The sequence below is a fragment of the Rosa rugosa genome, chromosome 3 (assembly GCF_958449725.1).
Source record: "Rosa rugosa chromosome 3, drRosRugo1.1, whole genome shotgun sequence".
NCBI classification, from domain to species: Eukaryota; Viridiplantae; Streptophyta; class Magnoliopsida; order Rosales; family Rosaceae; genus Rosa; species Rosa rugosa.
The window spans coordinates 28,438,715-28,452,426 of record NC_084822.1 but is presented as its reverse complement, the minus strand read 5'-3'; the positions used below and the strand labels follow the sequence as shown (position 1 = coordinate 28,452,426).

The 13,712-nt window shown below is 38.0% G+C and overlaps 1 protein-coding gene across 2 annotated transcripts; it reads right to left on the bottom strand.

Moving 5' to 3' along the window:
* Window positions 1–1,300: 1,300 nt before the first annotated feature.
* On the bottom strand, window positions 1,301–11,311 carry LOC133738369 (protein GIGANTEA). 2 transcript variants are annotated; one of them, XM_062165898.1, is made up of 16 exons: window positions 11,117–11,311; window positions 10,619–10,707; window positions 10,333–10,494; window positions 9,311–9,382; window positions 9,113–9,167; window positions 8,855–8,997; window positions 8,279–8,553; window positions 7,679–7,734; window positions 6,752–6,992; window positions 6,512–6,662; window positions 5,851–6,060; window positions 4,116–5,690; window positions 3,312–3,380; window positions 2,779–2,997; window positions 1,900–1,992; window positions 1,301–1,717 (listed from the first exon to the last, which is right to left on the bottom strand). In XM_062165898.1, exons 3-16 carry the CDS (start codon window positions 10,417–10,419, stop codon window positions 1,418–1,420), a joined length of 3,546 nt encoding a protein of 1,181 aa, XP_062021882.1. In that variant the 5' UTR covers window positions 10,420–10,494; window positions 10,619–10,707; window positions 11,117–11,311; the 3' UTR covers window positions 1,301–1,417. The 2 variants fall into 2 exon arrangements, with proteins under 2 accessions (XP_062021882.1, XP_062021881.1); XM_062165897.1 differs by having other exon boundaries at window positions 10,333–10,707; window positions 11,115–11,311.
* Window positions 11,312–13,712: the final 2,401 nt, after the last annotated feature.

Here is a 13,712-nt window from a genome sequence, read left to right as displayed (position 1 = left end):
CGATGGTGCCGAGTCCTCCCAGTGAAGGGTCTTCCGATCTATGGTGCGGCGGAACAGGACGAGGAGTGCTGGGGCTGCATGCGGATGGTGGGTGCGCCACCGTGGGTCCTTCCACCGGTGACATTCGACGGCTGCAGTGGGAGCACAGACAGGTGGGTGTCCAAAGAAGATCTGATAGGGTGCCCATGTACTTGGGTGTCCAAATCAGATTCCAATGGGCTTGGGATTTTGTTAAGTTTGCTTTGGCAGATTTGACTTTGGTCTCGGGCCGGATTTGGATCCGTATTTGGGACCCGGGTCGCATTCACTTCCGGATCCTTGATCCGAGACAGATGCTCATTTTGAAATGGTATTGGTTCTGGTTCTTAGGAGTTCGTTTGCTAATTTTCGAGTTTTTGACACCCTCGGTTACATTCGAACTCCTGGTGGGTGAATCACCTCTCCTAGATTATCATATCATCGATTACGGTTACGTTTACATTTACACTGCTCTCGTGACATATGCAGTGCAGCGATGTCGTTCGGCATCAAGTCACATCCTGGTTACCTTTCTTTCTAGATGCGTCTGTGCTTGTTTTCTTTTCATTATAGGTTTGTGCATCTTGTTATCCTTTATTGTTTTCTTTTCATTATAGGTGCGTTTGTGCATCTTGTTATGCTTTATTGTTTTCTTTCGATGTTTTTGCATCGCTCCATGTACTCTTCAGTTTGCATTTAATATCCATTGACCAAAAAAAAGTTTGCATTTAATATCCCTTCAAAAAAAAAAGTGCATATGGACTTGGGCATTTTGACCGTTGATCTAAGATATTAACGACTAAATAAAAAAATATATATAAAAAAAAAAAAAAAAAAAAAAAAAAACCTAATTTGAAAACGAACTCTTTTACTCTATTCGGGCTTTAGGTGTAGTGAGAAATTCTCCCTTTACAAAGCTCTGGAGATAGAAAACAAGGGCACTGCCATAGATAACCTCACTTGGGTCCACTAATCACTAATCTTTGTGGAGGAGCATGTTTAAGTTTAAAGATTTTTGCTTTAAATTTGTGCAATAGAATCCAATTTTAGGTCTAGTAAACTACTAACCTGGTTTGAAATTGAACCTGAAATAATACAGATCTGACATGATTTTAACAACAATTGAACACCACAACACAATGCCCCATCAGGGTTCTGTCAGCAATGAGTATCATCTATTGTCTTGGTTCTCATTTTACACAAATCATCCTTTTATTAGGAAACCGTCACGTCCCACCAGAAAAGAATAATTTAACATATGCACCTTGTAGTCCCAGAAGGGTTAAAGAGAAAAAGTACATTTACTTAACTGGAAACCCATATCTTTCAAGACAATAAAGGATGCATGTATCTATTGGTAAATCGCACATGAAAATGATCCACCCGGTGCTAGTTTACATTATACAGAAATAGTACAACCCAATTCCTTGGCAGCAGTATCCAGAAATTTAATAGGCATTCCAGTCGCAAGTCGGCTATGAGCTTCCCATGTCAAGCACTTTTCAATATCAGCTTGCCAATCAATAACATCTAGGTTAAAATACTTATAGGAAGGACCATGGATACCATTTATTTGCACTGGATTAGGGTTAGGTCTAATTGAACTGGCTTGCAAAATATCACGAAGAACTGATACGCTCAAAGCTCGAACGTGTGCACTAGGATGAGAAAGGCATCGGATAGTAGCTGACAGACGACACTGCATATCATCAAGAAGTGGGACAAATAGATCACATCAATAATGGCTTTGCAATAAAATAAAGTGCAACAAATAATTATTTTCTTTTTCTTTTTACATCATTTCGCCTCTGCTTTTTCTCATAATATCACTGAGCCTAGGATCATACCAATTAAATGTATCAACGAGGGGTGTCAATTTACCTTTAGCAGGTTCGAAAGGCCATCTGCGACTGCAAGCCCAGATTCTCCCCACTCCAGCACAGGCTTAACTGCTCTAGCAGTTGCTTCCAGTAGCTGCCATTTATATACAGATGAATCAGAACATTTTAAGGTTGACATTTCAAAATCGATAACTATTCACTGTCCTCTACAGAAAATAAGTACAAAAAGAAAAAGAAAAAAAAACACATTTCATTAATATTGTGCAAACGAGAATCTAAAATAGATAGGTAACAACCTCATAGAAGATAGGATAAGTAATGAAGTTACTGCTATTAATTTACAATGTAAGCAAATTGTCAGCAAATGAAGATAAAATCTGCAATAGTTGCAACATATGATCCAATCAGGTGCTACGTTGCACAGTAATATCAAGTGTTTTAATTCTAGTTGATAAACACCTGGAGGGGAGCACGCATGGCTACTAGAGGAGAGGGATTAGACGAAACAAATGGTCCTATTTCATTGGGATATAGCGCAAGTTTAGAGTATCAAGCCGTTTACTTTTCTTCTTTTAATGTCTTCAGCAATGAGCAATCCAATGTATTAGTTACTTCAATATGAAGATACAACTCCAAAAGATATAAATATAGGCAGTAGGTTAGGGAGTTTAATGTTTGAAACAGAAGTATTGAAAATCCCAATGGGAGTAAGCCTGGTGGTAAAATCCACCTTCCTTTTGAATCTGAATGGTGTTCCTAAGCTTCCAAGAAAGGAAAAAATATAGGCGAAGACTCATGTCTTAGTTTAGTGGACATAAGCCCTAGGTCCCAAGGCACACTAAATAAAGCATATGCGAAGATTCATGTCTTAGTTTAGTCGACATAGGTCATAAGGCACACTAATGTAGCTAACTGTTACCTCCAGCTGGGGTAAAGTGCAAGCTTCTCCATCAACAAGCATCCCATCAGTGGCACGCAGAAGTAGATCTGAGGCGCTAGACAAAATTACCAATGATTCTGGGCTATCATGAATTCTCATCAACTCTACAATCAATTTCACAATCCTCTGGTTGATTCTCCACATCTTCTGACCTTGATCATCATCTTTGGCAATCCAAGGCTGCAATTCCCTCTCCGCCTGAAAGAGCACAAGGTCAATAAGCTAACCACGGAAGTGCAGTGGAACTGCAGTAATTATAAATAAAAATAAGAAAGCCAGTGTCTTGGACACAGTTCCTGGAACATCTCTACCAAAATCAGGTCATATAAAAAAATTACCAATAAATAAGGTTCTCTTAGTATAGTATATTAGAAGAGCAGTTTTGTACAAAGATAAAACAAAAAATGACATCTCCTTCAGAAAAATCAGGTCATGTTCAAATCAGTAGCCAACAAAGATAAGTAAGAAAATTCTCATATATCCGGCAGTGTAAAATGGGACAAAATTTTTACCTGTAGAACAACTGCTGTGGCTGCTTTCGTTGGTGTTGCTGATACAACGTTGCATAATGCATCAACGACCTAAACATACAAGTTGCATGCCAAACATTATACATTTTCGATTGGAATATTGAAAATAAAATTTCAGATGGAATACTGTATAAATGTATCTAAAGATTTCACTGTCACAAGCAGCATATCATTTCACGTTTATTCCCTTCCTTTCAATAAGAAACATAAAACCTATTAATAAGACTGTAGAAATGAACAAGTAAATCAAAAAATAACTCCATCTGTTATCATGAAAACAAATACATGTTGCTTTTTAATTTTTGATATGACATTTTGATATAAATTGTCGTTTAATAATAATATAAGTGCATGCTGCTGCTATACATTCCTCTTATGATAAATTTTGGTCGGTATCAAAAGCTAAAGAATTATAATAATTGGGTAGCCTTGTAACTAGTTTAGTATAAAATCTGAATCCTGAAAAAGAAATATAACAAGAAGCTGGATTGAAAAAATTCAACAAGTCAAACTGGTAGCTGAAAATGTCATTCAAATCTTAAATATTTAGGTGCTTTTGCTTTTTCAGGTGCATCACAAGGTCCATTTTACACTACACTTGCCTTAAAATGAAGTTACAAATACATTTGAGTTTGGAGATAGGGGTTCGCTATTAAAAGAATGTCAAGCAGACTCCACTAGTGCAATTGATGGGAAAGAAACTATAAAGTATAATAAGTTAATAAGTATAATAGGAAATAATAACAACAGCAACGATGATGATGATACAAAGAGACATAAGATTACCTGCCGCCATCCTTGTTGAGCAGAAGTGCTTTCTGCAGTAGGTTGGGTTTCAGGAGACGCAAGTAACTTGTGCCACAACAGTGAGACAACTGAGAAACATAGCTCTTGTTTCTCTGTCAGTACCGATCTTAGAAGAACCTGTGCACTGCAACTAAATCCTATATGCCTGTCCATAGTAAGGAAGTTGGCCAATTCCGAAGCATCTAATGGAAATTTTGCAACACCTTTACCAAATGTATTTCCAGAACCCCCATTAGAATGTGATGCACTCTCAGATTTGATTCTAGTTTCTGAATGCACTGAATTTTCAAATTGCGAGCCAGAGGACTGCCCTATATTAATGCATTTACTCTTTTCACAATGACTTCGCTTTCTACCTTCAGAACACACAACAGAATCCCTCCAAATTGGCACTTGCATCAAGTGTGCTTCCAGTGGTTCAGCCTTGTTAACAATAGATGCAACAGCCTTGCTGTGAATATCTATGAGGTTGTACAGTGATGATGCTCTGGAGGAAATTTCATTATCCCACTTGCAGCGCATCAAGACAGAGAGTGCATGCATACAAGCCTTTGACCATCTAAATAATTCAGATACATGAGCCGCAACCATAGCTGCTGCAACTATCTCATTTGAACTGTAACTCCAGGAGGTGCCAACAGAAGATGGTTTCAGCAAAAACAGTGCCTCCAAAATGGCCAATATTCTGCGGGTGTGGCAAATTGCTGAGTCAACGCTAATTTGAAACTCATTAGTAGACCCATTTATTTTTTTGTAAGAACTAGCAGGTCCAATTGGTTTGGCAGGCTTTGCCATATGTTTTGCATCTTTAGCATGTGAATGGTTGCTCCCCCTTGAAACCAAAGGGAACAACTGAAGCTCACAGGCAAGAGCACAAACAGCAGCTAGAACATAAGAGTCAAATGCTGCTACAGGTCCTTGTTTTTTGGTTTTTTTACTTGTCCTGTCTCTCTGCTTTTCAGACATTTCTCGTGATTCCTCAATGCATTCATCAAGTGGGTAGCTTTCTTCAACTCGTGCTTTCTTACTCCCGCTGGACTGAGCTTCATGACTAACACATACAGTTAGCACAACAAACAGTAGACGTGAAGCAAGCTCTACAGATGCACATGATTCTACGAATAGTGAATGAACCATTGTCCGAAGCTCTGCCACAGCCAGGTTTTTTGAGGCAGACCCTATGCCGAAAAGGTATCTTGTTTTTCTGTTCTGCTCTCTTGAGGACTCGGGTGGAAATGTCCTTTGAAGAATCGCTTCAACTGTGGCAACAAATATCTTCATAAGACATGCTTCAGACGGACTTCCACGAGGAAGATATTCCAAGACCTTAAGGAGAGGTATATACAGATTCCAGGATAATATTGGAGGCTGTAATGGAGTGGCAACAATGATCTCAGGAAGGTCAACTGCCGAGGAGCTTAAAGGAATTAGACCATAGGCAGCTTCCCATATGGTACAGATTCTCCATTCAACCTCAGGTCCATGGGCACAGAGCATAGAAGCAATCCCTTGGGCAGTAGCTTCAATTGTTGCTTCGGCCACAGGAACTTCTATCTGGTTAAGGAATTTGGACATGGTAGGTAAATTCAATTGATAATTACTCTATTGAGAGCACAAAATGGTTCAGATCAAAGAAAAAAGGGAAAGAAACTAGAACAAATGCTTTTTAGCTGAAAGAGTAAAAACCTGAAACTTGAAAGTTGGTCACTCGTACCTGCTTCCTGTAGCTTGAGACGTAGCCACCCAAAGGCTCATGTTGAACATCAACACCCTCAACTTGTCTCAGTGGAGGAAAAAGCAATGCAGGTTGTGAGAGTATCCGGAAAAGTAAAGCTGCTGCAGCATCAGCTGCTATACCAGCTCTCATGGACATTGCAGTCCCAATTGCACGCAAGAAATGCAAATGCATCCAGTTCCTTGGAAGCTACATCGACAAAAGAGAAAATACATTTAACAAAAGATGCTATATTCATGAATTTTCAGAGCTACTATAAGTATATCTTTCACAACAGGAAGGAGGGAGAAGAAGATCGAAGATCATGTGGGAAAAAAAATAATAATAAGCTGTCCCTCTATTCACCTTCCATCACCATGGAAAGCTCAGAAATGTCATCCTAGAAGCTCAAATTTAATTCTGTTTATTGTCTATGCAGCATGGCATGCATTAAAATATTTATTAGTGATTGCTCTCTTTCATTCAACCGTACAATTTACTCAAGTATAAAAACCTGTTTTTTGAAGCATGCAAAGGTGCAAGATGCGAGAATATTAGCTCCAAAAGGCTTATGATGATATGACACCAATCAAGTTTGATGTTCACCAGTATAGTATAAAAGTTCAGTTAGGTTGATTTTCAATCACTACTTCCAGCTTACCCTTATTCCAGATGCATAATCTTCAGCAGCCCGAAGAAGTTCCACAAGCTGTACAGCTGCATCAAGTGCATCGGGAGCCCATGATGGTGGTGCTTCTAGAAGTCCAAGAAGAAGTCTTTGGGTAGCACTTGGAGTAGCAATAGCATAATACCTATTGCCGGAAATAATTAATAGTTATGAGCAAATATATGTACATTATTGCCTTTTTGGTGACTATTGAGATGAAGGTTCTAGAATTACCTGTGAAATAAACGTGCATACGGCTCGAGAGCTGGTAGCCCTGCCACTAGATGCTCATCCAAAGCTGTTGTTGGAGGAGGAAGTAGAAGGGCAGGGACAGCTACTGCTGTTAATGTAACAGTTTCATAACGAGAAACTTCCTCATCACAAACACTTAATATGACCCCAGCACCATTTGCAACAGCCCACCTTGGAGTCGATGGCATGAGTTGAGGATGCTTTCCAGATCCACGAGAAGAAGCTAAGTGTGGGGAGAAAAAAGAAGTATAAAGGTTATTCACAATTCCATCTCAACCATTATTGCAGTGTGAGAAGATGTTGGTATGGATCAAAATATTTGTTGAAATGCAGATACAAATGGAAAATTGATAAATTTCAAACGTGAAGAATTTAAATGTATTTCTCCTTTCAGGGAGTAACAAATTTTTTCCAACTACAGATAACGTAAAACTAGTAGATGAGCAAACCACTGCCCAAAACAGAAGAAAAAAGCTAAAAACCAAACATAAAAAATCAAACTACCAAACAATCACTTGACCACAGTTAGGAAGTCCAGCATTGGAGTAAAATTACAGATTCATTTAAAACGTGAAAATTCTGCACCAAAAATCTAAACCAATGAACAATGCGTTAATAAACATGCGAAATCATGGCAAACAAAAGGCACTTTAATTACGATGTGCAGAGCCTGCATATATATTATCTAAATAGACCACATTTGTGTACCACATCATGTGGTTTAAATGTGGTACACAAACTCTGGTTAATTTAGCATTCTACTACTTTCAACAATCATGCATTGAATATAATTTATTATGGTGGCCTGAATTTGTACCAGAATGACGACATTGTTAAAAAAATAAAAAATAAAAATAAAAATACAGCATGCAAGATTACATTAAACTCATTAAGGAAGTTTTAACTAACCAGTTGATGGTGGCTTCAGTTCTCCTGCAGCATATTTCCCCATAACTCCACTGCACCTGTTAAAGTATGCAAAGAATTTGATATTACATAAGAATACATAAAGAAACTAACAGAAAGATCAAAGCCTGTGCTACATCAATTGTGTGAGAATGTTTAGTACAAAATGATAGCCTTCGAACATCCGTTGTATCATAACCCATTTCCTTTCTTCAGGTACACAGAACTGGTTTAATTTATAAGAAAACCTTAAACTGGATAGACCAGCATGAAGATCTCAGCTAAAACCTTCTAATTTAAACTACAAGGATGTGTGTAGAATATTGACAAACAGATTGCTAATCGACAGGCAATCCTAACGTAACGCACAAGATAAAATAATTAAAATTTGGAAGCCTTAAATGCCTGGTTAATTAAAAGATCTATTTAATCAATTCATGATGGAAACAAACATCCAGCCACCTTACAAATTATTGTCAAAGTTAAATTGCAACTGAAACTGCTGTTTTTTCACAAGGGCTGGTTCACAATTAATGCCAACAAGATAATGTCTATGCTTTTCAACGAACATGACAACACAATCTCAATCCAATGTGCACTCACCAGCGGAAGTAATCACTTCTGATACCCAGAGGTGCAGCAAGCAATATATCAGTGATCCAGGGAGACAAAGGTCTTATAGGTTTCCTCTCTTGCTGTACTAAGGGTATATGGCTGGATTCACTATCAACAGAGTCGCTTGTTGTAGCATGGCTGCCACTACTGCTTCTTTCTGTTTCACAACTCTGTTGTTCCGCCTTGTATATTGGGCGATTGTAATGAGTTAAGATTCGTAAAATCTCCCCACATGCCAGGGCCCACTGCTCGGAGTACTCATTCTGTGGAAGATTCGAAGATATAATTAAAATAAATAAAATATCTCTGACTTTTTAACATCACAGAAAGGACTACATTTTCTGTCTACAGTGAACTGAACACAGAAATATGTAATAAGAAAGGAATAAGGACAGTACATTTAAAAACTCAAAAAAAAAAAATAAGCATTTAAAACACACTACAAGGTCATATTTTGGAGAATTCAAAGTTAAACTTAAAATATAGTTCATCAAAAAAGAAAAGATCTCAATATAAGCATAAAAGAAAAGGATAGCAAACATATATAATGGCCAGATAAATCACCTCACTGCTTGGGCAGACTAAGGATATGAAAGAAGCAAATGGTGGACTAGTCCTTTCATAGGGCAGAGTGCCATCAATGATACATGAAATGATGGGAAGGACAACAGCATGCCCGTGCTCGGGATGATGGAGCACAAACATAGCTGGAATACATCCAAGTAGATAAAGTAGTCATTAAACAATGATCAGAAACATGACATGAAAATTATCAGGTCTAATCAATCATTTGACAAACCAACAGGGTTATATCATAAATACCTAACACATCGTCAAAGAGACGCTTCACCTCAGATGGGTAGCGGTTACGGATCAGCTGCCAGAAGACAATATATGTATATAAGTACAAATCCTCTTATGTAAAAAATCTAACTACACAAATAGGAAGGACTTGGCATTCTTTTCACAATTATACAGGATAAGAGCTCATGAGTCAGAGCTAAAACACAACAGGCACACCTCAGAAATATCCTCCGGAAACTGTTCTGATGTAAACTGACCAAAGTACTCCACATAGGCCGTGATTTGAGCCTACAAAGAGGGTAAAAAGAGAAAAGCCAAGCATGTTTATCAGTTCCTATAAGAAGTTAATCAAGGCTAGAAACTGAACATAAATCAAGCTTGGTATAGGAAAATTGGTTATATTTAACTGCAGATAGCATAAGAAGAAACTCCCAATTTCTAAAACCTACCAGAGAAAAGAAAAAGGCCTGGATGGTTACGATAAACTTTTAGCCAAATAATAATGCATGTTAAGAGGCATTGGAATGTATATATATTCTACTGTTTACAGTTTCGTATCCTTTTCTCAATGCTCTTACACGGTTACACCATCCATGATTTGTGGACAGCAACGTCTAGGTAGTAAGAAATGTTGGATTCAGAACAATATTCGTTGAATATGGGGATCTGTTTCGTTTACTTTCTTGACTCCACTAAAATAAATAAGAAGCAATGCTTCACACTAAAGAAACAGCCGGGTTGTTGCATTGCAGGTATGGCTAAGACCCTCCTCATATCAAACCATGAACAAAGGGCACTATTTCAGTGAAAGGACACCCATAGATTTTGTCTCTTTAACTGGAGTAAATGAATAGAAATGGATGATAAGTGAAAAAAACAGAGACATGGGGCTTCCCCTAATTGCTCAATCTGAGCTTGAATTTGTTGTCTTAGATTCTAGTCACTTATCTAATTACCTCAAACGCTATTAGGAAATCACACTGAACTTGAAGGGCATGTTTGGTTGTACATTAGATTTTGTCTACTGTATCAGCTACTGACACACTGTGGAATCTTGACATCTACTGTGGCATCTCAACTATTTAGCTTGAGCAATAACTCATATTCTGTGTTGTATACTTCCATTTAACTCGAAACGTTCATGCCAAAGAGATTAGCATCCTATGCATAGTTAACAAATTTCCAAATCTCTTTAGTTTCACAAATATGAACTCACACACACACACACGATGCCTTACCTTTCGTCTTGGGGCGTCTTGCGGGGGAGGCGCAAACAATGAGGAGAATTGCAACCGATCAATCCATCTTTCGGATGAACAAGCCATAGAAAACTTCGAATCCGGCACCAATGATAATAATAAGCACACGAAAATTCCACAAAAGCTTTCACTTGAAACCCGCTACCAATCAAGAATAAAAAGTTTGTAGTTTAACATCCCAACAAATAATTACAGGCACCGATCTCTTCCCACAATTAAGCAAAAACACTGGCGCTACCCAGAAAACAATGAATAAATCTACAACCCTCTGTTCTTCAAGTGTCTCTGCCTCTTCCTTCAAGTTTTACTTTCCCAAATCTCGATCACTACACAACAATGACTGCAGTTCGATCTCTGCAAAACCACGGTTCAACATAAAAAAGCAGAAGCATGTAAAAAAGACTCTGAAAATTACTACAGATTTACACTTCTCCATTTCAAAGCAACACAAAACAAAAATCACAAAAAAAAAAAAGTGAGCAGTGAACACAACTGAACATTTTTTTCTTCTACAAAAATTGAAAAAAAAAATAACAAAATCTGTGGCCTTCAAACTTCATATATCAATCTTACAAGAAAAAAAATCTACGAAAAAATAAAAAAGAAGGAAAAAAAAAAAAACAAAACTGAATCACAGAAATGAAGAAATCAAAAGCAGCAACAGCCTAGACTAGCTAAATTTGTAGAGAAAAACGATACAAATTTTTGAAGCAAAAAATAAAATTTACATAAAAAAAAAAAAATTGACAAAAAAATCCAACACCTTGTGCTTCACTGATTCCTTGATTGCGTTAATAAGCTAGAGAAGAAGAAAAATGAGACAGTAAAACTGAGTTTATCTTTTTAATCTGTAGGTAGGAGGAGAGACTAGAGAGAGAGCTGGAATATATTTCAAGAGGCTGTGGTTTGGCTTCGTTTGGTCATGAGAGAGAGAGAGAGAGAGAGAAGATCTTTAGGAGGCCTTAGGCTTGCTCTCATAGATTGCTGTATACGTGGCAATGATATTTTGCTCTTGACCAAGAACTCGAATGTCTTTACATGTATGTATGACACATCATGCTCATACATGCATGCATGAGACATCATCCACATACATGCATTGGGGGAGATTATGTCAAGGTCCGTCAATGACGAGGAGAGAGAGAGAGAAGAAGCTCTTGGTGGGCAACTTTCTCTACTTTATTATCGTCCACAACCACATGAAATATAATAATCATTCTCTTTTTTCTAAATAAGAATATAATAAATAATTATTTGGTGGAATCTTGCTATTCCTATTTGTATGTAAGAAACAGAAGATGAAGGATAAAATATTGTGTGTATGGGAGATATTTTGGATGTGGAACACAAGGTGCATGTGATTGGGCAGGAAATAGGTATGACAGAAGGGATATGTGCTCCTAAACATGTATATGAATGTGGGAGATCTAAACCAAATATCTAATTCAATCAAATTACATTCACTAAAGAAAAAAAATCTAATCTCAAAAAAAATTCTAATTTAATTACATTTATTAAACATTTACACGCTTTCTCAAAGGTAAATCGACGAATATAATAAATTATAAATTAGTCGCCAAGTAGGTTATGAAAAGTAATGTCGCTAACTTAATCAAAGTGAGCCTACAAAAGACAGAGTCTCTAATCATCTAAACAAATGAATAAATCATCCGCCGCTAATGCACTTGATTGTGGTACGACTGGAAAATTCATCAATTATATGATTATACGAAAATTTTCATATTTGCAAGCATAAAAACCAAGCATTTAGGTCAAGGAAAGAGCTGACAAAGACACACCCTTAAGACCCAGCCCAAGTGGGTGATCCACCTCAATTAGATGAAACCCAAGACCCTCACCCCTACCCCAAGAGAAGCGGGCCAATCCACTAGGCCCAATGTTGGTTCAAGACAACACCTGCCAATATGGAGGATTCGGCAGCCTGAATTGCCACCAAATTATCGCTCCCACTATTAGGAACAAAGCCATCGTTAGGACGCTAATACTAGGTTATTGTTGCTGGGATCAACGCCATCTAGATTAATTCACAGTAGTTGAGATAGGAAAGATTACTGGCGGGATTGGATAGGCGAAGCTGTTGGGAATGACATATAAATTGATGTTGGGACAACTGCGCTGGGCTACAACGCAAGAATCGGCACACAAGCTATTAGGATTGTGGTTGTTGGTGTTGCGCCCCGTACCCAGAATCACCTGTTTACTGGTCATTTGGACAGTAAACGATTAAATCTTTATTTGGGGGACCTAAAAGTAGACTTTTTCTTCGGCTTAATTTTCGGGGAAACTCTCTTCTACAAAGTTATAGATAACGTTAAATCGAGTTTGTTGACACGCAGTATGCAAAAATCAAAGTTCACATGAAAGAGTTACGATCAGAAAAGTGAAAGTTACTATTTCAGGAAAACCAACTATAAATAGCAATTTTGACCTTCTATTTCAGGAAGTTTCCATTTTAGTTAACAAACCCTAATCCGGAAACTCTCTCAGAGCGACCCAGATGTCTCAACCCAACCTGAATACAAACCCGGCGGGTTTCACAACCATCTGACCACCTCAACCCCCCGGACAGGTCTCATATGGAGCGTTTCCTCACGCCAGCCATCCTTTCAGCCTTGGTTTCCTCCAATCAGGTACGGTAGACCCAAATTACTAAGCCGGTTCGATGGTCGGATTCTTGCCACCTCAGCTGGCGAAACTTATTGAGTTTTATAGAGCATCAAACGCTTAACAAACTCTCTAAATTGTGCAACTTGATTTGATCGAAGTGAGGAGATTTGACGACTAGAAGAAATCGAGATTCCCGAAGCTTTGCAAGTAAATTCTGGCCTCCTCCTTTGAAATCTGACTTTGTTGTAGTTATGAAAGATGTTAGGATTGTTGTTGTGAATCTTTTGGCGCCAGTGTTGCCACCCAATTCGGGGTCGGGGTCGGCTGCGCGTGGGGGCTAGTCCGGCCACCTTAGAGCTTATATTCTGGTGAGTCAGGTAGAGCATAAGGTTACGGACTTATGGATATGAATTTTGCATCAATTAGTGTACGTTTTAGAGATGATCAGAATTCGGGGTGTTATTCGTGATGATCGACCGTTGGATCAACCCTAGTTTCGATAGGTTGTTATTGTTATCAAGTCAACGTAACCTATGAAATTTAAGCTCATTCTTATATGATTTCGAGCTTTCAACGAATTATCGTTTTAGATTTTCAATTTTAATTACCGATAATTTATTATCGATTCTCAAAAGTAGTTATTCATAATATCAATTTGTTCAGACGATGTGTGAATTGAGCTCAAGGAGGAATTCTTCGAACGACCTTCATTGCTATAATTCTATGAGTGG

What these genes read in the sequence shown, in the direction of transcription:
- LOC133738369 (XM_062165897.1), bottom strand. Translation starts at nt 10,419, where the DNA reads ATGGCTTGTTCATCCGAAAGATGGATTGATCGGTTGCAATTCTCCTCA. An exon ending in AAGACGCCCCAAGACGAAAG is followed by an intron (nt 9,383 to 10,332) that starts GTAAGGCATCGT and finishes CCCTCTTTGTAG; the next exon opens with GCTCAAATCACGGCCTATGT. An exon ending in GCACTTTACCCCAGCTGGAG is followed by an intron (nt 1,993 to 2,778) that starts GTAACAGTTAGC and finishes TATAAATGGCAG; the next exon opens with CTACTGGAAGCAACTGCTAG.